Source organism: Melospiza georgiana, chromosome 6 (genome assembly GCF_028018845.1).
Source record: "Melospiza georgiana isolate bMelGeo1 chromosome 6, bMelGeo1.pri, whole genome shotgun sequence".
NCBI lineage: Eukaryota > Metazoa > Chordata > Aves > Passeriformes > Passerellidae > Melospiza > Melospiza georgiana.
Genome location: NC_080435.1, coordinates 19,452,511 through 19,476,809, shown reverse-complemented (window position 1 = coordinate 19,476,809; position 24,299 = coordinate 19,452,511). Strand labels below are relative to the sequence as shown.

At 40.4% G+C, this 24,299-nt stretch overlaps 1 protein-coding gene across 1 annotated transcript in view; it reads left to right on the top strand.

The window, feature by feature from the left end:
• TRIM66 (tripartite motif containing 66) overlaps nt 1-8,706 on the top strand; it is a 44,792-nt gene extending 36,086 nt beyond the window's left edge. The window contains exons 13-20 of the mRNA XM_058026532.1: nt 1,173-1,233; nt 1,924-2,098; nt 2,926-3,218; nt 4,701-4,824; nt 6,149-6,223; nt 7,349-7,501; nt 8,114-8,332; nt 8,647-8,706. Coding sequence (XP_057882515.1) covers nt 1,173-1,233; nt 1,924-2,098; nt 2,926-3,218; nt 4,701-4,824; nt 6,149-6,223; nt 7,349-7,501; nt 8,114-8,332; nt 8,647-8,706 — 1,160 coding nt within the window. The remainder of the gene's footprint in view (nt 1-1,172; nt 1,234-1,923; nt 2,099-2,925; nt 3,219-4,700; nt 4,825-6,148; nt 6,224-7,348; nt 7,502-8,113; nt 8,333-8,646) is intronic.
• The last annotated feature ends 15,593 nt before the right edge of the window (nt 8,707-24,299 follow it).

Genomic DNA, 24,299 nt, shown 5'->3' with positions numbered 1-24,299 from the left:
ACCCTTCTAGTTTGGTGTTTCCCACAAATTTTACAGGCACTATTTTTTGATGGGCTCAGTTGCTGATGGAAATGTTGGTTAATGTAGGAAGCCAGCACCACTGGAACACCCTCTGCTTTGAGAGTGTGCAGTGAGAGCTGCTCCTTCAGCTGGGTGTGCAGTCTCCTTTAGGAATTCTGTCCATGACAGGGCTGCCCACCCTTCACCAGAGCAACAATCACAAGTGAATAATGCCTTAGGTGTGATGTGAAATGCACCTTTCCTTGTTAGTCTTCATTTTATTGTTCCTTGTGGTAGGTACTGTTCACCTGAGCTTGATTTTCTTTTAAAAATCATCTTTTTTGGCCCTCTCTTATCTCGAGATAACCATGATATTTTGTTTGCTTCTTGTTTGTATTGACTGTGTCAAACTAATTCGTAACAAAAGGTGAGATTACAAAATTTTTCAGTTGATTTGCATTTCTGAGGACATCCACTGAGGCATTTGTCTCTATCCTATCCCATCTCCCCAGAACTGTGCTATTACTTGTGTTTAATGTCAGTAAAAACTACAGCCAAATGCTGATACAGCTACAAAAAGGTACAGCTAAATAAATAGACAGTTTTGAGTTGATGTGTTTATGTGTTCCAGACACTGGAGGAAAGAAAGGAATTATAGTGTAACTTTTGTCCTGTGGTGTCAGATGGGAGACACAATTTACTTCCTGTTTTCAAGTAACCGGAATTATCCAGAAGCTTCTTTGCATGGAGCTGGAGACAACAAAGATTTCCTGAGCCCTGGGGGTTCAGACCTCATTGGGTCTGTTTTTCTCAAGTGAAGGCTGTATGGCAAAGAGGATTACTTATGTTGTTTCCATGTATATGGATGTGTGTAATATGGCTGTGTACATAAGTAATTCCCTGGAAAAAAACAAATTTCTACAAAATATTTCATATATGCTCCTTATATTTGGAGCAGAAGCTGTATTTAAAAGTATAAAAGACAAAGGCTCTGCACTAGAACAGAAAATAGCATGCACATTTTCTATACATATAGATGAAATTATTCCATATTTCACTTATGATATCATATTAAACACCAGTCAGAAGTACATGAATATTGAAATACTTTCTACCCTAATCTGCCTGTGATATTATAAATATTTTATTCATTTTCTTATCTTCTGTTCCAGATTCCAATAACTGTGAAAAGGAACATTTTGAAATGGATATGAAAAGCAATCAGAATGTCAGGTAGCAGAGTCTTTTTTTTTATATACAAAAGCACTGGCTGTGAAATTTTATGCATGTATTTAGAAAATTTGTCATACTTAATGATGATGGAGAACTTAAAAAGATTTCTAGATTCCTTATAGGTATTAGTTCTGAAAGTTGTAAAGTGCTCTCCAACTTGAAAACAGCAATGGAAAAGAAGTAGTGAATTCATGTATTTCTGTGTAATTTTCCAGAATGAATAAACACTTGCAAACCTATCTCACTTGAACAATTAGAAAATGTTAAGCCTCAATGAAAGCTAAATGATATAATGGGAACAGGACTAACATTACCTCAACAATTTTATAAAATTTGATTTTCAGCCACTGCTGTGATAATATGGTCAACTTGATGATGTGCTGTGCTCCTGTTGAAAACAGCCACACTGAAAAGTATAAAATATTACTTTAATTGTGGTAATTAAGAATACAGAGAGCAGGGCAAAGCTTTAGCACAGGAGTTAGTAATGTATTTACACATATGATTAATTTAAAGTGATTGCATTCACATTTCTTAAAGAATTGGTTTGTGAAAAAGTATCAACACTTTCAGTGTTTGGCCACCAGAGTCACTGAGGAAAAGGAGCATAAAAATGGTGCATCAAACTGAGTAGGGAGGAGAATTCTGTGGAGTGTGGATGGATTTAATCCCGTGTCCTTTTGGCTGCAGAGGTGCCCCCCAGGAGCAGAGGATCCCCTATGTGCGGCTGGAGCGGCTGCAGATCTCTGCCTTGGAGATGGGCGAGCTGCCCGTGTTCAAGCTCCAGCCACAGCACAACGGGCAGGAGGGCAACTTCCTCCTGGTCATCGAGTGTGGCACACGCTCCTCAAGCATGTCCATAAAGGTGAAGGGATTTTCTTCAGGATTTACCTGCCTTCTGCCCTTTTATCCCACTGGTTTGCAGGCACAGTTTCTGGAATACTGTACAGTAAAAAGTCTGTTGATTTGTTTGACTCTCGGGTACTTCTGTGATGGGTTGTGGTAAAGACAGTACAGCTTTGAGCTTGCTCCTGCCAAGCTCAAGTGGAGCTCCCTGCATCTTCCATTTCTGAAGGTTTGTAGTGTTTTCATGTTCTAAGGAGCAACTTGGCTCACCTGTCGGGTTACAAATACAGGATAAGTAGCTTAAAACTGGCCTGAATATGTATTTGAGTGGTAGGAACCTATCCCAGAAATCACAGTGCAATAGATTTTAAAAATCTTTGTAGTCTATTGCTTCAGTGGAGTCTTGGCTGTGAAGACTTTCCACAAAAGCGAACAGGAATTTCTGGTGGGAAAAAGATCTAAACCTTTTCTATGTCTGGGTTTTTTTTGGGGGGATTGGTGGGGAGGTTGAGCTGTTTACCTTAAAATTTGCAGGTGAGATTGTAGAATATCCTATTTCTATCGCCTGTTGTGTAGAATCTGCACAGCTCTCTCACCATGCTATGTGGAGGAAATGACCTGACCAAAGTGACCTGGCCAGCCAGTGGCAAATGCCAAGAGTGTGGACCTCCTGAACTCCAGTAGAGTTCATTGCAGAGAAGCACTTTGAAGCACTTGTTGGAAAACTGTTGGTAGTTGTGCCTTCCAAGTACAATAAGTACTTGGTTATCTGCAGATAACCAATGATGCTTTATGCTGGTGTGTGAAAATGATGATTGTGTGATCCCAGATTTTTCTTCCTTCAAGATAAATAAAGATAATCCAGCTGAAGGACAGAAGTCCAAAGAGGAGAACTCAGAGGATGGGAGATTTCTCATCTCCCAGGCTGCAGGACAGACACAATCCCCATCAGTTGATCAGAAGCTCAGCAATGGCATCTCCAGCATGAAAAAATCCCCGGTTACTCAGGAAGTCAGTCCAATTGAAAATGAGGATTTCTGTGCTGTGTGTCTTAATGGAGGAGAGCTGTTGTGCTGTGATCACTGCCCCAAGGTCTTCCATCTCTCCTGCCATGTTCCAGCCCTGCTCAGCTTTCCAGTGTGAGTATGGATGACATTTCACTACTGTGCTGTTCCTGCTCACTGCCTGGGGGCAGAAGATATCCTCAGGGATTGATGTTACAGGCTTATGCAAGGGCTGCATCTCTCACTTGCCTTTTTTGTTACTTTTTTGTCTTACATGCAAGGAACTAGATGAATTATGAAAAAGAACTGTGTCCTGTCACTTTGTCCTTTCTGCAGTTAACTGGCCTGTACAGCCACGGAGGTGGCAGACCAGATTAAAAAATGTTCATGTGACTCACTGGAGAAAAATAAAAACCTAACTCTCACATAGCATCTGGAGCGTAGACATCAGCTCTTCTTGGCACAACAGAGACTAGCACAAGGGAAGGGCAATCAGTGAGGTTTTATTCAGTTTGTTAGCAAATTTTATGGGAAATATAAGATTATCAGGGCTTTTGTGGAAATATTTTAGTCATTGCTTTGCCTAAGAAACAATCTTTTGCAACTTGTCAAAGATAGATTGTCTGCAATGAACCAGAAATAGACACATGTCTACATACCAACCTTAAAAGTGAGACTGAATAATGTGCATTACTGTTGTATGTAAATTCTGAATTTGTTACAAATCATTACTAAGTGGAACTAAAGTCTACTTAATTTGAGCCAAGCTCAAATCATTGTCTCAACTGAGAAAAATATGTTGTAAGGTATTAACTTGGATATTCTGGTTTCTCCTTTCTGTTTAAAAACCCGGACTTTTCTTCTCTTGGGTTTCATTCTTTTCTGTAGTAGTGGAGTTATTACCTTCTAGTTTCAAAGCACTGAAAACCAAATTTTCCTGTTAGAATAAACTTTAAAGGCCAAGTTAAACTCTAATGAAGTAAATTAATTCCTTAACTAAAGTTATATGTTCATAATTCTTGAATATATCTTCATCTGTAGCTATTCAGACCCTGATGTTGTAGAAGTTGCATCACTGCCTTCACTAAATTCCTCAAGAGGTTTCTGAAAATGCATCTACTAGCATGGACACACATGCCCTTGCTGGTTTATGTCTGTTTGATTTGGGGACCTGTGTTATCATCACACCTTTTCTGATAATGTTGATTTCTTAGATAAATATGTCAATTATTGTATCAATTGATAATTAATATCTCAGTTATCAAAAGGATTTGGGTTTGTCTTATGAACAGTTGCTGCCTGTTTTTCCTTAGTGTTTTGTTTTTTTCCAAAGCAGAACTTGAATCAGTGCAGCTGCATACACTGCTGGTAGATTATTTCAAACACATTTTTGTTTTCTTTTCCTCTGTGACAGGAAAAGAGTTGTGAATAGAATCTGAAATGATTATACTTCTAAGTGGATTCAGATGCAATGCAAAATATCAAATACAATGGGCTTCAGGTTGCCTGATATCATAATGCTAGTTAAGGATGAGGCTTTCAGTGGTTCTGAGATTTGCTGTTTGACAAGGTTATGGAGAAAATTCCCCACAAATTTTTTTGTTTCCTGTTTTGCAGGGGGGAATGGGTGTGCTCGCTTTGCCGTAACCCTGCGAAGCCAGAGGTGGAGTATGACTGTGAGAACACTCGCTACAGCCACAGCCACAATGCACAGTATGGCCTGGCTGACTGTGATCAGAAGGTGGGAATCATTATATAGTGCTCTATTTAGAGCAGGACATATGACCTCAGCATGAGGCTTTGCTTTTTCATGAGATGGTTTTCACTTGGCTGCTACTCAAATGTTACGCACAGTAGTAAATATAACAAAAGCATTGTTGTTTGGTTATATATTATTTTGTATATTATTTGGTCTTCTTTCTAGACATTGCTCTTCAATTAAAAAATGTTATAGAAACAGGAAATGTTTCTATAACATTCTAAAAATGTTATAGAAGCAGGCAGATGTGGAAGTTCTTTTCTACATTGAACAGGAAGTCACACTGAAGAGCAGAGCTTTCACGAGTCAGTTTTGCCTGGTTTGTGACTCTGAATCTTTTTGCTTTAAAACTTGGCACCTTCTCAGACTTCTACTTGGGTCAGTGCAATGACATTTTTGTGATGAAGACACTTTTTGGGCACTTTTGAGTTGGATTGAAATCATCAAACTGTCGTCTTCTTATGTCCCATTAGTTCCCTTGAAGATATTTAAGCTTTTAACTCAGTCTAGAGGAAAGCTTATCACTTGACACACTTATTACTAGTTTTCTCTACCAAATCTTCCATTAAATAATGGCCTTTTCCTAAAGTCCATAGTATTTGGAAAGCACAAATTCAATATAGATGTCATGTGTATGTTGGCGATAACTGGACAGAGAGGAAGCGTCCACACAACTGAGTGCAGATGATGAGCTGACCCTGTTTCTACTGGATTTGTACAACTGGGCAAAAGTTATTGGGATTTGGTTCTCAAGTAGTGAAATCCTATTTGGAAAATTGAATTGATTAAGAATTCCATTTTTGTGAGAAAATATGGTTTATAATGCTTATATAGTGCATTTTTTTCACTAATAAACAAGCCAAACACTAGTAGAAGTGTTTTACAAGTTAATGATGATTAAAGGGAATAGTTTTCATGCAGTACTACCAACTTATATCCATTCATGGAAACCAATGTGAGCAGTGGGAAACATTGCCCGTTTAACTCTTTCCACATTGTTGCTGCTGTTCTCCCAGTTGAGAGCCAAGGAATAGATCTGGAGCACACAAAGTAAATAATGATAGTCATTAATTCCCAAGAATTTCCAGGAGAATGTTGCCTTTCCTGCATTTCTTGATTATCCTTATTTTCCAAGGTCTAACAATACTATGAGGCAAAATGTCCCCCTGACTAGAGTGAAGTGTGCCATTTTGCATCAGAGATTAATTTGAGAATTATCTTTTTTGAAGTATGATTGATTAACTAAGGGCAAGAATGAAACTCCCTTGTTTTGAACTAAAATTTATTACAATTTCGGCTTCCACAGAAGTGTGAAAAGTTGGTGCTCTCCCTGTTCTGCAGCAGTATGAGCCTCCCATTCCATGAACCTGTCAGCCCCCTGGTAAGTACTGCATGTGCAGGGATCAGAGAGAATCCAGAGAGCCTCACAAGCTTCTCCTTTGTTTTCTTGAAAGATATTCATGAGGGCTTTTTTCTGAACAGTATTGCTTCCAAGGGAAGGGTGGGTGTTTCCTCTTCCAAGTGCCTTGAAGGCATCAGGCCAGAGGCAGGGAAACATTTGGCCAGTGCTCAGGCCATGTCTGAGTGCCAATTTAAGAAGCTGGTAGAATGGCAAAGGTGTATGAGGGGTTCCTGTGATTAAAAGAGTTGACTTGCTATGTACACGGAGAATATTGTATAGCCATAAGAGAAGTTTTCTCTAGAAGCAACCCTGAACTCCCTCTTTCCTTGTGCTCTGCACACAGAAGGTAAATGTGACTGTGCAGGGAAGATGTAGACATCCATCTACTCCACATTTGCAATATTAACTGTCTGCTGTAAGGGAGGTGGAGACTTACTTACACTATTGTAACAGTAGAGCGCTATGTGCTAAAAATTGAAGAGGGGAAAAATGAAGGTTTTATGTGAAGGAGTAGTTCAAATAATGATTAAAACCCATTCCACCTAATAAATCTTGCAATGGACTTATGGAGCAAATTACCTAACAAGTAGGTTTAGACCCTGAAAGATTTAAGAAGTGGGATATCCTGGTACCTGATGCCCATTGACAAAAGCTTTTGTTGAACTTTTTAAAGAGTGCACAGTGTCCTATTTTGAGTCACTCTTGACAGACTACTTTCCACATTATCAGCTGAAAGTATCACAGCATATTCTTTTCGTAATTGCTAGGGGAAAATGTCAGCTAGTTATCAATGTTACATATATTATTGATCATGGTTAAATTTGGGTTATGGTTTTCTGGGGATAAACTTTACAAAGTGCAAGCAGCAGAGTAGTCACTGAAGTGTGCTATTTTTAGGATCATCTTGAAAACAAGTATGTTTTAATCAAATCCAAAAGCACCCAGGAAGACAATGTGGAAGTGTAGACACTAAAAGATTAGAGCTCTCCATCCTTATGCAAGGATTCCTCTGCAATGACTTCTGTCCAAAATTGCATAGAAGTCACTGGAGAGGAAATGTTTTAATGAAAAATGTCACATACCTGCCTTTTATTCTTATTGCAGGCTCGGCATTATTATCAGATCATCAAAAGGCCAATGGATTTGTCCACCATACGAAGGAAGCTGCAAAAAAAGGACAAGTCCCACTACTCTGCACCCGAGGAACTTGTGACTGACGTGCGTCTCATGTTTTGGAACTGTGCAAAGTTCAATTATGTATGTTTCTAAAATGCTTGTGTGGGGGGGACACAAAGCAGGGGTTGGCTCTTTCAGTGGCTGTCCCACTGGTGCAATTACTGCTTCCATGGAAGTCAGATGTAGGACTGGGATAAACAAAAGTATTGATTAATTTTATTCTTTGGAAATTGTATCAGGGCTTTTTTAATGACAGGAATGAAGTTTGTATGAAGTTATATATGTATTTGAGAACTTGAGATCTAAAAAGAGGGATCTAAAGAGGGACATCTTCACAGACAGCTCTATGGAATGTTGCTGTGTTTGCTGTGAGAAGCCAATCACAGCCAGCAAAATACCTAGGGAAAATAAAATGCACAGAAATTCCTAAGCAGTGATCGCTGCTGTTCTTTCTAGTTCACTGTGAATTTCTACTTCTTAGAGGTGCACAAATGTGCTCCTTAACAGCAGCATCTGGTTTTTACTTACACTGGAAATGCAGAGAGACTAATGGGCTGTAGGAAGTGTGCAGAGACTAATGGAGATGTAGCAGACAAAGCCAAGGAGAGGTGTTGGGATGGGGTAGTTATTTGGATTTGATCTTAGATGATTTCTGTGTGTGGTAGCACTGAATGGTTATTCATTCCCTCACAGCCGGATTCCGAGGTTGCTGAGGCTGGACGATGCCTGGATGAGTTCTTTGAGGACAAACTGAGAGAGATCTATCCAGACAGGCATTTCCCTTCAATGCAGCAGGATGACTCTGATTCTGAAGACTTGGAGAGCCAGAGCAGCCCCGTGGCATCCCAGAATTTCCAGTGGCCATCGTACGGGCAGGAGTGTGTGCAGCCCAAAAGGAAACGGCGCCACGCTGTAAGATTGCAAAAGCAAAAGCACTTGGTTGCCAAGTGGCCTCCCTGCTAGCTCTGTTTACTGCTACTGATGGGAAGTTTTGGCAGGGCTGTCTGGGAAAACTGTCAAGCTTCTATCACGGATGTGTGATCAGTTCTACATGTTATGTCGCAGTCCCTTGAGTGGAATAAAGTGTCAGATGTGTATAAATGTGCGAGCGGGAGCAAATGAAGCCTCTCAGGCTGCGCAGTTATCTTCCTAGCAGAAAACTCTGTCAAGGTTTGTAAAAAGATTGAGCCCTTTAGCTATTCATTGTTTGTTTCCTTTGTACACAGGACAGCGAAAAAACTAAAAGAATGATGTTTCAGCCAGCTAACAGCCTTCCTCAGGTATGACCTCCTCAAGATATGAGATTTGAGGAATCCAGCAGCATGACTGGCAGAGTTAAGGTGTGTGGGAGGAAAGCAAAGCGCTCGGGCTGTTTATTGAAACTCTCCTATTCTGCTGACCATATGCCTTATTTCTAGATCTTGTGGATAGACAACAGATCAAAATGTTTGTTTAAATCTGTCAATATCCCATCTGTTAAATCACATGTATGTTTCGCAGTGTTTACACTGAAGTACTAATGTCTTGGTCATAGGTAATGATAAACAATAATAAAAATAACATCCTGGTAATACCTCATACTGCAGTACTGTTTCATAATCTGTTCAATGTGGCATTGCTATTTTATAGAGCACAGGTAACCGTGTAATAATCTTGCAGCCTCAGTGTGAATGTTGGCCATGCTTTGTGACAAATACAATGTGTAGCCATTAAAGCTGTAGTCCTGTTATCTTATTCAATGATTTTTCTGGGAACTTGGCTGCTCCAAAACCTGTGAGATAATGTGATTATCTGATTAGCTGTTTCTTTTGAAGCACAGCGTTGTCATTAAATCAGGAAAGAACAAGTGATAGTAGTGGTAACACAGGGGCTCTTTGAGGGCTGGTTCTTAGTGTATACTGGATGCTCTGTTTGCAAGGCCTCCTTCTTCTGGAATCTAATTCATGCTTGGTAAAGCAGTGTGGGATTTTGTAGCTCTCGAAGGCAGCATTTTTATACAACTCAAGGCAGTTGTTTTTCTATAAAGTAGATATTGGAATTCAGCAAATTAACTATGGAGCGAATTACATGGTTCTAGAAGTGCCTATAAAATAATGTCGTTTATTTCTGATTTTCTTTTTGCTTATTACCTGTAGCTGTGATTATCAGCAGTGCTAGAATATGATGATAATGCAGAAGCGCAAACAGAAAGGCTAAGATTTCCTTTTTTTTTCTAAATTTCACAATGTATAGGCAGAACACAACCAAGAACAGATTTAGAGTTCACTTGAACAAAGGTTGTGTGTCACTGTAGAGTCTGAAGGGTGGGGTGGGTAACAGGACATCACACCTGAGCAAAGAGTGAAAGTTTGTAAGCTGCTTCCCACCCCTTCCAGCAGCAGGTGAGGCAGCCACATCTCTGCATGGCCAGTGCTTTCCTCATGTGTGTGAGAGGCATCTTCCTCCTTAGAGCTCTGCCCAGCAGAACAATCCAGACTGGGGCCTAGCTCTGACACAGGAGGTAGTTGCAGACCTCAAACACAATTAAAGTTCATTTTAATTAGGTTCCTGTAAATAAACATGATATTTTCAGCATAGTTTATATGGGCTGTTTTGTCTGGTAACCATGTATGTTATTTTAGATAGCACTTTAAAGGTTTATATATGAAATAGTAATAAGATATGAAAGTTATATTCTACTGTGTGTGACTTAATGTTTGCCCTTTACCTGGTAGGGTGCTAATCTTTCCTTTTCTTTGGAGAAATGAAAATCTGGATATTAGAAACTGACTGGCAAACTGTGAGATGAAGGGACAGCCTTTACATTTTCTAATTGTGAATTCATATATGTTTGCTTTCTGTCAAATTCCTCAAAACAGTGAGAGTCTTGGCACAGGACAATGAGTGCAGGTTTGTCACTGAATTAATCACCCTTATCTGTGCTGCAGGTATCATTTCTTCTCTGTTCCTCCACCAAAGAACTGTCTTTTACCATTATTGGTAATTATTACCATAATGCAAAAATGGTATGCTTTTTAGACTTCATCTAGGGGCAGTGGTAAAAATGTGAGAGATTAGTGATGGCTTCCTCTTTTCCTGGAAGAGCAGAGTCAATGAGAGCATCCTTCTGTTTCTTAAAGGCTGTAAGGTTATTAACTGTACCATTAGTTTTGGAGAACACCTATTTAAATAAAGTTTATCTAGGGTGTATTATGCTTTTATTAAAAATAGAAGTTTCCAAGCTTGTTTTTGTAAATAAAACACCTTTTTGGGTGTGTTCTGGCAGGACTGAATGACCTGAGCACTCTTAAGGCTAACTTAGATTCTGATTAATACTCTAAGACTAGTAACAATTGAAAAAAAAAAAAAAAAACAAACAAAAAAAACCAACTTCATAAACCTCGTGTAATGTTGGTAAGCAGAACAAAAACTGAAGTCCTAAGTATGACTTAATATATTTTCAAGCATGAGTCCATAGGTCAGCAAATTCCCAGTACAGTGCAGGTTATGGGAACAATATAATTTTTTACATGTAATGGGTTACATGTATAAAGGGAAAATCCTTTCTGTGTTTAAACAGTTGGAAAAGAGATTAATTGCAATTTCATAATAGGTCTGTCAAAGAAGAAATGACAGCTACAGATTTAGCTTTGATTATCCCCCAGACAATTTCAAAGACCTGAGTGTTCCAGCATGGTGACAGGAGGATGGCATCACAGTTCATACAAACAGGTGTTTAACCATACACATTAACCAATGACTGCATGTTTGTATGTGTAATGTGCATTGCTGAACAATAAAACATGTGAAATGTCTTTTTGCACATCAATCTGAAATTTTTGCTCTCAGTACATCTGCTTTCAATTCACGTATGGATTGTATAATAAAATTTAACAATCATCAGCTAAATTGCTCATAACTTCTGATAGCAGAACAAAGCAGTTATGAAAGCAGCTATGCTAACACAGGAGACAGCTTGCTGTTTGTGCTAATATTTTCAATACCAAGTAGATATTTTGCCTTTTTGTTTTTCAGTTGCTCTAAGTTATTGAGAAACAAACCTGACAAGAACAAGTAGCAAAAAATGTTTGTTGTTTAAATGTCCGTACACATAAAGTGCCAAGAAACATGCTACATATTAGTGAGAGGAAAAACATATTGTAATGTATTAGTCTGGGGGAATCAGAAGAGATATTCTAAAACTGGAAATGCCAAAAATTGGAATAATTTACCAAAAAGAACAAAAATTCTCTATTGGCAAGAAGTCAAGCAGACACTGCAAGTGTTTTTATATTATTATTGGTTCCTCTCTGTTTGGTTTTTGGGAAAATAAAACTACCAGCACCAACTTTCTGACCTGGAGACCTATTGGCTTGAAGGGTAAGTAATCCTTCTCTCAGGGTTACAGCCATGCTGATCTTAAGACATAATTAAGAGATAATTTATAGTTAGAGGCTACTTTTTATTGTATAAGTAAGAAAGCATAGAAAATCTTCTGGGCTCACAATTCCTTCAAGTGTTAAATACAGGCAGTAAACTCTGTTCTAGAAAAAAAGCTAAATATCAGCTGAGTTTCTCTGATTTTATTTAGCTGTCAAATGAGATAATCTGGGGGAAATAAAGATAAGCAGTAGTCATAGGCTGAGGAGTATGCCCATCTTTTGAAGCTATATTTGTAGACCAGGAGCAAGAAAAAAGAGAAGTGTTTTTTTGAGAAATGCTGCCCCACTGTCTGTTCCTGTCTGTTAGTAAATGTTTTTGAAAGTATGTTTTAGTGTGTAGTTATGTGTGTTCTCATGAGAGCATTTAGTAAACTGGTAGCATTTAGATTAAGGGGACTTTTGTAGAAGTTTCTATTAGGATAAGTAAAACTAGGAAGATAGTATTTGGATGAGTTTTTCTGGTAAAAGTGTTTGCTATGGTGAATATTACTGTGGAAATGAAAAATTGCGATGCTCAAATTTGCTGTCACATATCCAGGTCCAGTTGTTCCCTTTTCATTCCAAGTGTTCTAAAAGAGGTTCTTGAAAGATAATTTTTGGATTACTTGTTCCTGTTTAGAGTGGAATTTGTAACAGAATCCCTGTAAATTTCAAATCAGAGCTAATGTTTGGGTTGTACCTTTAAAATTGTGAGATTTGCACATGGCAGAAGTAGCTCATTGCCAAGTCTTGTGCTGAGTGCCTGCACCAGAATGATAATTTCTCCTGGCTGAAGGAACAAACACAGCACCCTAACAGGGCTTCAGATGTTGAACTCTGCTCACAGAAACTCTCAGAACTTAATCTGGTTTTATACTGGGCCTAGCAAATGCAAGTGTTTAAAGATCATTAAAAAACATCAAAATTTGATGTGATCTCTTTGGTTAATGACACTAAAAGAGACTGTTGTGCCAGGATGTTTTATACAGTCATTCCTGGATTGTATGGTGATTTATAAGTTAGTGTTCATTCTGTAAATAATCACATTTTTGTTATTTACTACACTTTTAATGTTTTTTTGCAACAGCATTAAATCAGGCCTAGATTTAAGTCAAGGAAATAGTTTATGCACATGTCTATACCACAGTGTGTAGCCTGTGGTGCAGTGCAACACTTCTGAATTTACAGCCCACTGGGCCAAGCTAAACAGTCCTTTCCTGTGACAGAACAGCAAATGGAAAACACCCTTAGTTTCTAATACTGAGAGTATTAATAGAATAGGATGATCACTATAGAACAAGTGTTCTGTATATCACAGAAATTAAACCAGAACTTTATAGGATATTTTACTCTGTGGTATAAATTAAGGAACAATATAGAGCTTAGATAAAGTGAAAATCAATTCAGAATTAATATTTAAATCCTACCCAAACTCTGTCCTGCATCTTACACATAATTTTGAATACCTCAGGCATTCGCAGTGCAGGCTATTATTAACATATACAGGTGGGCTTTGGCTTATGAAAAATAACACTAAAGAATTCAGTGGTTTAAGCAAACACTGGACACCCCTCTGTTTCTTTTTCCCTGTGGCCTCTGAGGGCTTTAGAAACACTGGTTAACTGGCTTTCATCCATGTTTGTGATGTACTTATAAATATTTCCCACTTTCAGCTGTGGAAAGCAGCATGAGAAGCTAACGGAATGAGCGAGCAGCAGAGATGGAAATTGAATACAGCCCTCAGCCCTGGCTGCAGGATTATCAGGGAGCAGTGTTAAATGAAAGCACTGTGAGACATCTCAGCTTTGGGATACTGAGACCTTTCATTATGGAAGAGGGGATTTGGCTCTGGCAGCATGTTGCAAATGATGCTTGAGCTTAGCACCTGCAGTCCTGGAGCAGAGTCAGGAGCACACAGAGCTTGTTTTACCTGCAGGGCAGTTCTGTTCAGGGAGGGCAATGGGGTAATGCCCAGTCCAGTGCTGCAGACTCACCAGTGCCTCACAGCTCCAGAGCAGCTGCAGTGCCCTGAGCAATGCAGGTACTGCAGCCATAACCTCTGGCTGAGCCAGGTTATCTCAGGTATGATACAAACAGTGGGATTTTCACCACATAAAGGCTCCCCAGAAGTAACATCCCAAACCATTCAAGGAAGCAGAAAGTCTTAATCTTTATTTTTGATCTTTTAAATACCACAAAAATCTCTTAATTGGAGCGAGCCTGCTGGACAAGGAGTTCCCAACAATGACATTTGAGGTGACAGTCTCACTTCCTAGCTCTTGCATCATGTTCAGAGCTCTTTCCAGTGTGCTGTGCTGTGTTGCATCATGCCAGCCCCAGCCCGGTGCCATGGGGCCGGGAATCCCTGGGGCAGGGAGAGACAGCCTGCTCTGGACACGTGTTGGAGAGGTGGGAACACCCTGGAGACATTCTGCCCCTCAGCTGGGAAAAGTGCTACTGCAGCACACCCTTCATCTGCTGTCTAGATGACTCATACAGTGAAAGGATATTAAATGGAATGGGAATATGCAATTTCTTCCTTTCACTGGTCCTAATTAGGGCATACTGTAAATATATGAGTATATTTATAGCCACAGAACTCAACCTTTTACTCTTTCTGTGAGAAACCTGCAGAATTAGCCTGATTCTGTGTTTATTGGCTTTTACTGCTTCCAAATAATGCACAATTTACAAATAAATTTACACTGGTTGCCTCACCTCTTCCCAGATGTCAGTACCATAATGCCCTTCTCCTTTTTGAGCCAAGTTCTCCATTATTAATTCAATAGTTTGTAATTAAATGATTAACTAATCAAATTTTTTCCTCCTGAGTACCTGTGCAAACGCATTGAAGGCTGATTGATTTAACTGGGGTCACTCAGAGATAAATTGAGCCTTAACATTATTAAGTGTGAGCAACAAAGAGGAGGAGGCTTTCTAAGGAGGGAATAGGAGGACTCGACTTTTAGCCTTGTTGATGTTTTCTTATAGTTCCAGTGGGGAGAAAAAAAACCCAGTTCTTGAGCTAGAGATCCAAAAATTACATGGAAATTTGTGATATTGCTTTACCTGCCAAAGCTGAGATTCAGATTTTAATACTTGTGACAGCAAAGGGGTTTGTTTCCCCCCCCCCTTTTTTTTTTCATTGTCTCATCATATGGGAAGAAAATGAGAATTCTTTGAATGGAATTGAAGGTGAGTAAACCCTAATGGTGATGCTGGGGAGGAGTGGCACTGCAGTCTTTTTGCTGGTTTTGTCAGAGAAATCAAGTTCTGTGTATAACTTTCCTCACTGATTTGAGCAAAGGTGTTTCTGCAGCTCTTATGAAAAGATGAAATTTTTACACAGATGTAAAGGGGTGGAGATGTTTTTTATTTTTCTCTCAGTTGTATTTTGCAACTGAATGGGTATTTCTCAGGTTCTTGGGAAGGATTTAGGTGCTGCTCACTGCCAGAGGTGGTGGTCCAGCCTGAAAGGGTCGGTAAACTTTAATGAGGCAGCAAAGCTCAGCTTTTCCCGATATTTCCTGTACCACGACACAGCCTCTGGGAGCAGGAGAGTCACTGCCCGGGGTAAAGCGGGGGGAGGTTCGGTGCTGAGCTGGCTGCAGGGCATCGGCAGTACTGGTACCTCCAAAGCAAGGCAGCTGGCTCCCTCTGCTGCTTTCAGCACGCTCTGAGTCGTTTTAAGCAAGGAGAATTTGCCTCCCCCAAGTCCTGCGGGTTCCTATATCATTGCACCTTCTGGTTTTAATATGGTCTCCTTCCACGGGAGGTAGCTACGGGGCTGTGTGCTCCCCCTTAGTTTAAAATCTGTGCAGACCTTTACAAAGATTAATATATGTATTTATAAGCGAGAATCAAGCTGTAATGTGGCAGCTGAGTGTAAGCATTTTGGGTAAGACCTCCATAAAACCATAATTACACCCATCTGTTTCCCTAAAGTACCCGGTAGAAAACAGTTAGCACTTATATATCTCTTGATAGCTCTCTCTCAATCTGGTGTTATGGGGAAAGAGGGAAGTTAATTTCCCCCTTTATTTTCTTTCTAGAAAAAGATGGTGCTTAAATTTAAATTTGTGAGAAAAGCAAGCTGAAAGTGTTTGTCAAAGGAGGTTGATTTGTAGATGGAGAGTGTCAACGCAATAGTTTTTCTCAAGTATCTCTAACCCTTATGCATCAATTATGGAAAAGACAGAAAAGGCACAATTCTAATAAAACTGTGGCCATATGCATAGATATTAACAATAAAAACTCCCACATAATATTTCTTAAAAATATGAGCGATTTCATCAAAACTTTTGGATATGCAAAGTGCTGGGCAACTAGGTGTAAACTGAATTCTCGTTGAGAAGGTGCACAAACTAGCCCTGCCCTTATGGCTGGGCTGTTCTGTAATTATTTGACCAAATTATCTTCACCTGGGATAAATCAGTGAACACCTCAGTGGAAGAGGGGTTTCGGGGCTGATAAACTGACTCTGAAACTGATACATTTTATAAAGCAAAAAAAAAAAAAAAAAAAAAGAGAAAATAACTGATTTGCAACACTATTGGGAAGGGGAAAAAATGGACTACAAGAAGCTGTCTGCTTGTGGGATTTTACCACTTACTGATAACCATTTTGGGGGACATTAGAGTTAGGACATTTGTTACTGCACACTTTAAAATATGGTCACTCACAAGGATTTGCTGATCTGGCTACAACCACGTTCCCTAAAGGTGAGCTCCTTGTTTCTTTTGTGAAATGTCCCCGTGTACCATAGCACTTGGAAGTCACTGAGGACTCTCAATGACTTTTGAGCTCATTTGAAGGAATACAGGAACCTTCCACAGCCATCCTGGGGCACTCCAGCTGGAGCGGGATGAGCTGGGGACCGGGCGGTGCTGTGGGTCCGCAGGGCCTGGTGTGACCCTGCAACTCCCCAGGGACGGTCCTGCCAACCTGGCAATGCCCGGGCCAGGCTCTCCTCATCCCGGCCATGTCCCGGGCCAGGCTCTCCTCATCCCGAGCAGGCTCCCCTCATCCCGAGCGTGTCCCGGGCCAGGCTCCCCTCATCCCGAGCGTGTCCTGGGTCAGGCTCCCCTCATCCCGAGCGTGTCCCGGGCAGGGTTCCCTCATCCCGAGCGTGTTTCCTCATCCCGAGTGTGTCCCGGGCATGGTGTCTCCTCACCCCGAGCGGGTCTCCTCATCCCGAGTGTGTCCCGGGCCAGGCTCCCCTCATCCCGAGTGTGTCCCCATGCCGGCTGCCCCTCCTCCCTCGCCGGCCGGTCCCGCGGCACCAGCAGATGGAGCTCCAGGATGCCGATTGCTGAAGGGATGAAGGGATGGCCGTGGAATCGCTGTGGAACGGGCAGGGGACACCTCGGCGCTCTCCTGCGGTGCTGCCCTTCGCCCTTTGCTGCGCCGATGAACTTGAACTGAGAAATGAATACGAGCGCTTCTCAGGATCTGAGAAGTCAGGTTGGCTAAAAGAAAACAAAACCCCAAACTATGTTAAGCATTTAATAGAATGATAGAACGATTTGGTTTGGGAGGGACCTTAAAGATCACCGAGTTTCCATCCCCCTACCAGGCGCAGGGACACCTTCCACCAGACCAGGCTGCTCATGCCCCATCCAGCCTGGCCTTGAAGGATGGGGCATCCACATCTTCTCAGGCAACCTGTGCCAGGGCATCACCACCCTCAGAGGTAAGAATTTCTTCCTGATATCCAATCTAAACCTACTCTCAGTTTGAAATCATTCCCCCTTGTCCTGCCACTACACATTCACATGATCAGCTCTTCCCTTGTAGCTCCCTTCAGGTACGAGTAGGCCGCAGTTAGAGCAACCCTGGAGCTTCCTCTTTCCCAGGCTGAGCAAACCCAACTCTCTCAGCCTTTCCTCATAGGAGAGGTGCTCCATCCCTCAGGTAAATTTGGTGGCCTCCTTCTCCCACAGCTCCATGTCCTTGCTGTGCTGGGGAGCCAGGGCTGGGTGCAGCAGTGCAGGGGGGTCTCACCAGAGCAGAGGGGCAGATCCCCTCCCTCACCTGCTGCCCACAGTGCTCTGGATGCTGCCCAGAACAGGGTTGGGTTTTTGAGCTGAGAGCTCACTCTGCTGGGTCACGTCTGTTTAATCCACTGTTTATTGCTTGGTGTCTCTGCCCAAACCATGCTTCCCAAATTTCACCTTTTGCTAGTGACACTGCAGCTCTTAATACCAAATTATCACTGTCAGGGCTATTGAAGATACTGGCACTCATTAAGCCTATTCTGCATATTGTGTCTATTGAAGTAATAGCTTCTGTGCATCCATATTTAGGCTTTTACTAGAATCACACTACTGAATGATAAAATGCATAATTTTCCATCTCAGGGAACCAGTTTCCTCAGGTGTTGCTGGGGCGGGGTGGCTGGTGGCACTTTATCTTCTGCGTATTTCATGCCAGACCTTTCCAAAACAGAAATAACTCTCTTTAGGCCCAAAGGAGAGAAGCAGGTGTACTCACACTTTACAGGATAAATATTTAGATAAATATCAAGGATATCTAAAGCCCTATCTGAAGCTTTCCCATGGACTTTCTGTTAGTACACACTTATGCTGGATTCTGTTCAAAGCACAGATAAGTAGCACAGAGCAGTCAGAGCTTTCTAAATTTCCCTTTTAGATAAAGAAGTTTAGATGTCACATGTCAAACGTAATCTGACCTCAGGGTTTTCAACCTAGTCTTTAACAGGCATTTCTCACCCTTGAGAAAATGCCTGGCTTTTGAAACAATGCCTCCTTTCAAGAACTTTGGCTTAATATTGTGGCATGAAGGTCAAGATTGTCTTGTACTGACTGACAGAAGCACAGCAGCTTTCACAGTGGTTCCTTTCTTCATATGTGGCTTTTACTTGTGCTTAACATTTTGAACTAGAAAATGAAGAGAATGGGCAAGTATCATTTTCTGTGTGAGGTTTTGATGTGTTTTGTCTTTTAGCCTCACTATTGTTGTCGTGTTGTCATAATACTGAATTCTTATTCTCCTAACTGATGCCCTTTATTTGACAGGACTGTTTACTTTTGTTGGTCTTATGTTTCTGGCAAGATACACAGACAATTTTGACTTGAACCTTTCAGTGGAAGGACACAGAGACAATGCAATGTGTCTCCTCTGTGCAGGCTACCAATGGAACAAACAAAGAACAGACCTGTACGAGCCAGGTCAGCTCAACCCAGACAAAATGAAGGTGAATTACAGCACAGGCAGGTTGGGAGCAACCATCAGGAGGGTGGAAAAGGTTATATCAGAGTGGTGATATTCTCAGGTCTGAATAGAGCTTGTGAAAGGAGCCTGCAGATTGTACATGTGCAACTGAGCCCCAGAGGCTGTTAGCCAGCAGACAGCTGGGGCAAATTCCCCTGGGAACAGCCCTGCTTGGGTGAGATTACACATCCTTGTCATCACCCCTCTGCATGAAGTCCTTCCACTCCTGCCCTGGGTGGCTGTGGGAGCTGGCTCTTCTCCTGCTTTCCTGGGCTGGGACAGCATGCCAGGAATAATGCACTTGTTTGGCAACTGTGGATTGGAACATGAATCTGCAATGTGGGGCTCTTTGAGGAGCCCGTGTTGCTCTCGATTCACAAGCCACAGTGGTCAAACAAGCAATTTTTTTTGATGTAGCTGGCATGTTATGTGTGACCTCTTCTACTGGAAGTGGCCTTTTCTCAGAGGTACCTGAGTCACTCACTGTCACCTCAGGCTACACTTGCTGTGATGTATTTTTTTTCTCAGACTTAAACTGAAGTAATTTAGAAAGGATGCCTGGAAGGACAAGAGAGAGATGGCTTAAGTAGTAGGGCTCTCCCCAAACTCTCAGGCACAGCAAACGCTGAGGAATTGAAGTATACTTATAACATTCCTTTTTTCTCTTTTTTTTTTTTTTTAAGTTGCCTTTTTGCCTGAAAGGCATTGCTTTTTATTAAATAAGTCTTTGCAAAAGCTCTCTTAGCATTGGTACTTGTGGTCACAAGCCAGGAACAGAATTGGAGGTGCTGTGCCCAAATCATTGTAGAATTGTTAATGGGGACTCCTCCCTAAAGCTCAATCCAAGCAAGGAAAAAGTCAATATCCCTAAAGAAACAAGAGCAGAAGTGGTCAAATTTTAGTGGGAATGCCATGAAATAGTATGCAAATCAGGGAAAACCCCATTTTCTTCCTAAATCACCACAGGAGCCATTTTCACCTGTTTTCAGGTTATTCTGGGGCTGACAAACACATCCCCATGTCTTTATGTCTAGGAATTTCATAACCCTTCTTCAGGAAAAAATAGTGTCAACTACCCTGGCACACAAGGAATGCACAATAACCTACCTAGAGAAATGGAAACATCTGTTGCCTGAGCCCCTAAAAGCTCAGCTCCTAAATGGGTGAATATCTGACATCTAACAGGAAATTTTGGCAAGGTGGCCTATCTGTTTGAATTACAGTGGTTTCAAAGCTCTGTGTAATATGATATGAAGAGTTTGGGAGAATGTCTTTAAGCCTGGCTTTTTAAACTTCTGCTCTTTAGGACTAATTTTTTCTGAGGCAAATCTGGGGAGTAAGTGGTGGCTTTGGTAAGAGATGCCAAGTTCTTAAAAACACAGTGGGAGAGGCCACTGGGGTGAGCCAATTCCAGTCAGCAAGTGCTGGAACTCAGTGCCCTGAGGTAACTGGGGGATATTGCAGCACCTTCAGATTCCTATTTCATAATGTTTAATAAGCAGAATAAAAATACTTTTTAAAAATAGAACCTTTAGATTTTTTCTTTCCTGTTTTTTTTTGGTTGTTTTTTTTTTTTTTTTTTTTTTTTTTTTAAACTGAAAAATCAAATCTATTTCAGTCAAATACTTCAGGCATTGGCACCTATGAAAGAAAAATGACATTATTTTTGGCATGGAAAGAATATTGGAAGATTTAGAAGAGAAAATGGATAGCCACTCCATGGATGCAGCTTCTAATGTGCTGATCCCCAGAGGTGCTGCCCCTTGGGCTGGGAGCTGCCTGCAGGCACAAGCACTGATGTAATGTTTGCTGCCTCTCCAGTGCTGATTAACTTGGGGGAAATAAATGCAATTAGTTGAAGTACCTTATATGTCATGCTCCTAATGAATGTTGTAATTTAAGAATAGTACTTAAATTTATTAGAAGCACCTCTTTAAGAGTATTGTTTTGTTGGGTTTTTTCCTAAAATAAATTTATCTGGGTCTTAATAATTCCAATGCCAAGAATTATGCAGTATCTCTTACTGTTCCTCTTGTCCTGCAGAATTTTGTGAATAAACAGGATGAACAAATACATGACACTAGGCATGGATTCACCTGCAGGGTGTGTCCTGTGTGCAGGGACAACCTTGTGCCTCCATGCCTTGTGAACCATGGGTGGCTTTCCTGGATGGTTCTGAGTTTATTTACATGTCAAATGTGATTTATTGGTCATGGTGTTTGTTTTAAAAGAGTTAACAAGTAGAGAGTTAATTTATCTTACAATTATTAAATTGTAAGTATCTAGATTTTTCTGGCTTACCAGCTGAAGATTTTGGTATTCTCTCATATTTAACTGTCTGTCTGTTTTCATTATGAATTGAATTTGCAATAAAGTACAGGGTTTAATTTTGATAAAATTATTATTGGGTAAGGTGCGTTGCTAACTTTCTCTGTTTGCCCATAATAATCCAGTTTATCCAGATATTTCAGAAGAGGTCATCTAAGAGTTACTTGACTGAAGCACAGCATGTTAGCAATATGAAATGACACCTTCTTAAATCAAGACATAAATAAGTCCTTTAACTTTACTGCTACTTTCCCCCCTCTTTCCCAATAATGTAGCTATGTCCTGATTATATGGCACTACAAACATTCAGATTCCTTGATCAAATCTTCTCCATAATTGTGCAGACCTTGATCCTACAAGGCCCTTGCATTCTTCACACAGAAGCTTTGTTTTGTTCTGTATTATTCATTTAAAGATGGTTTGCAGTCAGTTTATTTTGATATTCTGAAACCAGTAAACAGTGTCCATGTCAGGGCTAAGGCACAAGGGTTAGCTGCTGAGTCTGGCTCTCTTGCATAGCTGTTCTGGGGTTAAGATATATACTTAGTATTCCAGATCTCTGATATTTTTCATAATCCTTGAGGAAAAAAAGAGTCAATTAATGAAAAGCAAAAATTTTTGAATTATGTACCATTACATCATGCAAAAGATATGCCGTGAGAAGGTAGGATTGCATCTGAGTGTTTCCCAGCATTGAAAATGTGGCAGATGCATTGTTCCTCAAAAGTAATATGCTCTTCCTGAAATGCATTATTTACCAGAAACATGGGAGTTTGGGGATTTGGGTTGGTGTGGTGGTGATTTTAATTCACCATCTGCCTCCCTAGACCCTAATAGCCTTTCATTTATTTCATATTCACTAGGGCATAGAAAATGCTCAGGGTGTCTAAAATATTATGTGGTTTAAAAAGAACCAGATAAAAGACATTATAACTACTAACTATAGGGGGAATTACAGTGAAAAGTTTTTGAGTGCTTTCCAGGAGGATGCACAAGCTCAGGCTTGCCTGATTTATTTCTACCTCTGTCCTTTCACAGTCACTTTTTCTGAGCCATTTGGGAAGCTTCCTTATCTGCACATTGCTCTGTAAGGGGTAGGTGTGCCATCTGCATATTATTGTAAATTAGAGGATCCATCCATCTACTATCTTAGATGAGCATGGCTTTCCTGCAGGACTTTGTTAAATTGTGTAAATTTAATTTTCATATCCCTTCTGGAATATTGAACAAAACTAATTTTATGACTGTAGGGTTTGAAAGCAGAAGGGGCAGTAAGTTAATATAATTAATCATTGTGTCATTGCTGCAGAATAATGGACTAATTCTCTTCCTAATTTCCAGTTACTTATCATTTGAAATCTCCCAGGGAAAACAGCACTGTGTAGAAAGAACAAGGAACAACCAATTAAAGTAAGTGTTTTGTTTCATCATCTTAAGCAACTGTAACAGAACTGAGGAAACTGTGGTTGTGATTTATTAGTTGCATTTTTTGAGGTTTTTATTTGTTAGATATTTGTATGAACTGCTTCATATGGAAAAAGTAATGAATTTCCCCATATTGCCATATTTTTGTGCATCAGATTTGCATTTTTAAAAAACAGTCAAGTACACAGAATAATTAGCTTGGGTTAAAATGAGCAAAACAAACCATCTGAAACTCTTTGTTAAAAATTTTAGATATTTTTTTATGCCAACTCTTAAAAATTAAACTCGCCTGCAATTATAAAAAATCAACAGTGATCTGCCAGCAGGTCCTACTTTGGGCCTTTTAAACTAAATACTTATGTTTTGCTTACAGGACTGTTTCAAATATTTATTTTACAGCTGATCACTTTAAATGTACCTACTCCCTGTCACTCATTTTGGTGTGGGACTGTGGGATCTGCTAAATCTTTGCAGGTTCAGGTTTAAACTGGCACAACTAAGATGACCAATATCTCTGATATCCCCTCCTGGGTTTGGAACTTGGATGATTTTAGAGAGAATACCAAGAAGGTGAAGGAGAACAAATAGGAATGAGGCTCTGGGAAATACTGGATCAGAGACAGAGCTAAGGGAGGAGCTGGGGAGAAAAAGCATCCCTGGAATGAGTGTGTGGAGCCCATAAAGATGCAGCTGAGCGCCAGATGAGGTGATGGAAGGGCAGAGTGGGAATGGAACAGGGAATAGGAAGTTTTGGCATAAGTGTGAGATAAGGCTCTGTGGGATGGGTAGGACAGGATGTGAATAGAAAAGAAAGATGTTTTGGCAGCTTCTGTTGCTGTACAGAGTTCAGCATCATTTCTGGCAGCAAGCTGGAAAGCATTTAAAGGCTGAGCTTTCAACTAAAAATTCTCATTAAGTAGAGGCCCAGTAACCCTGTCTAAAAGGTTAAAGCAAAAACACCAAACAAGGCAGCATTTCCTCCACTGTTTTTTATGTAAGTACAGCTAATTGAACTGAACTTGGAGGAAATACTAATTTGAATTTTTTTATTTTCTTTCCTTGAACAGGAACTCAGCATGAGCTGTTTGTTAGTTTGAAGTTTTAAAATTTGGAACAACTTTAGTCACTGCTGAACCCAAATGAGAACCAAACTGAATAAGTAACATATTTAACTGTCTAAGCAGATGTAAAAATTCAGGATCAGTTTGTAGCAATTCTGTTTTCTGCATTTTTTGTTTTGATCCCACTATTCAATTATCCTGCCCAGATTTCTTCCAGGCTCCTGCTTTGAGTCAGGTGATGCTGTAGGTTGGAGAAGACCTTCTGGTGGGATGAGTTGGACAGAATTAATGTTGGGGTTTAGACCATGTAAATAGCATTCTTCAAAGTCTTCTTTTTTTTTTTTTTTTTTTTTTGATACTGCTCAATTGCTGCTTCCATCCCCACAAGAAGCTTCAGGAAGGGTGCAGAGGAATGGCCTGCCTCCTGCCATT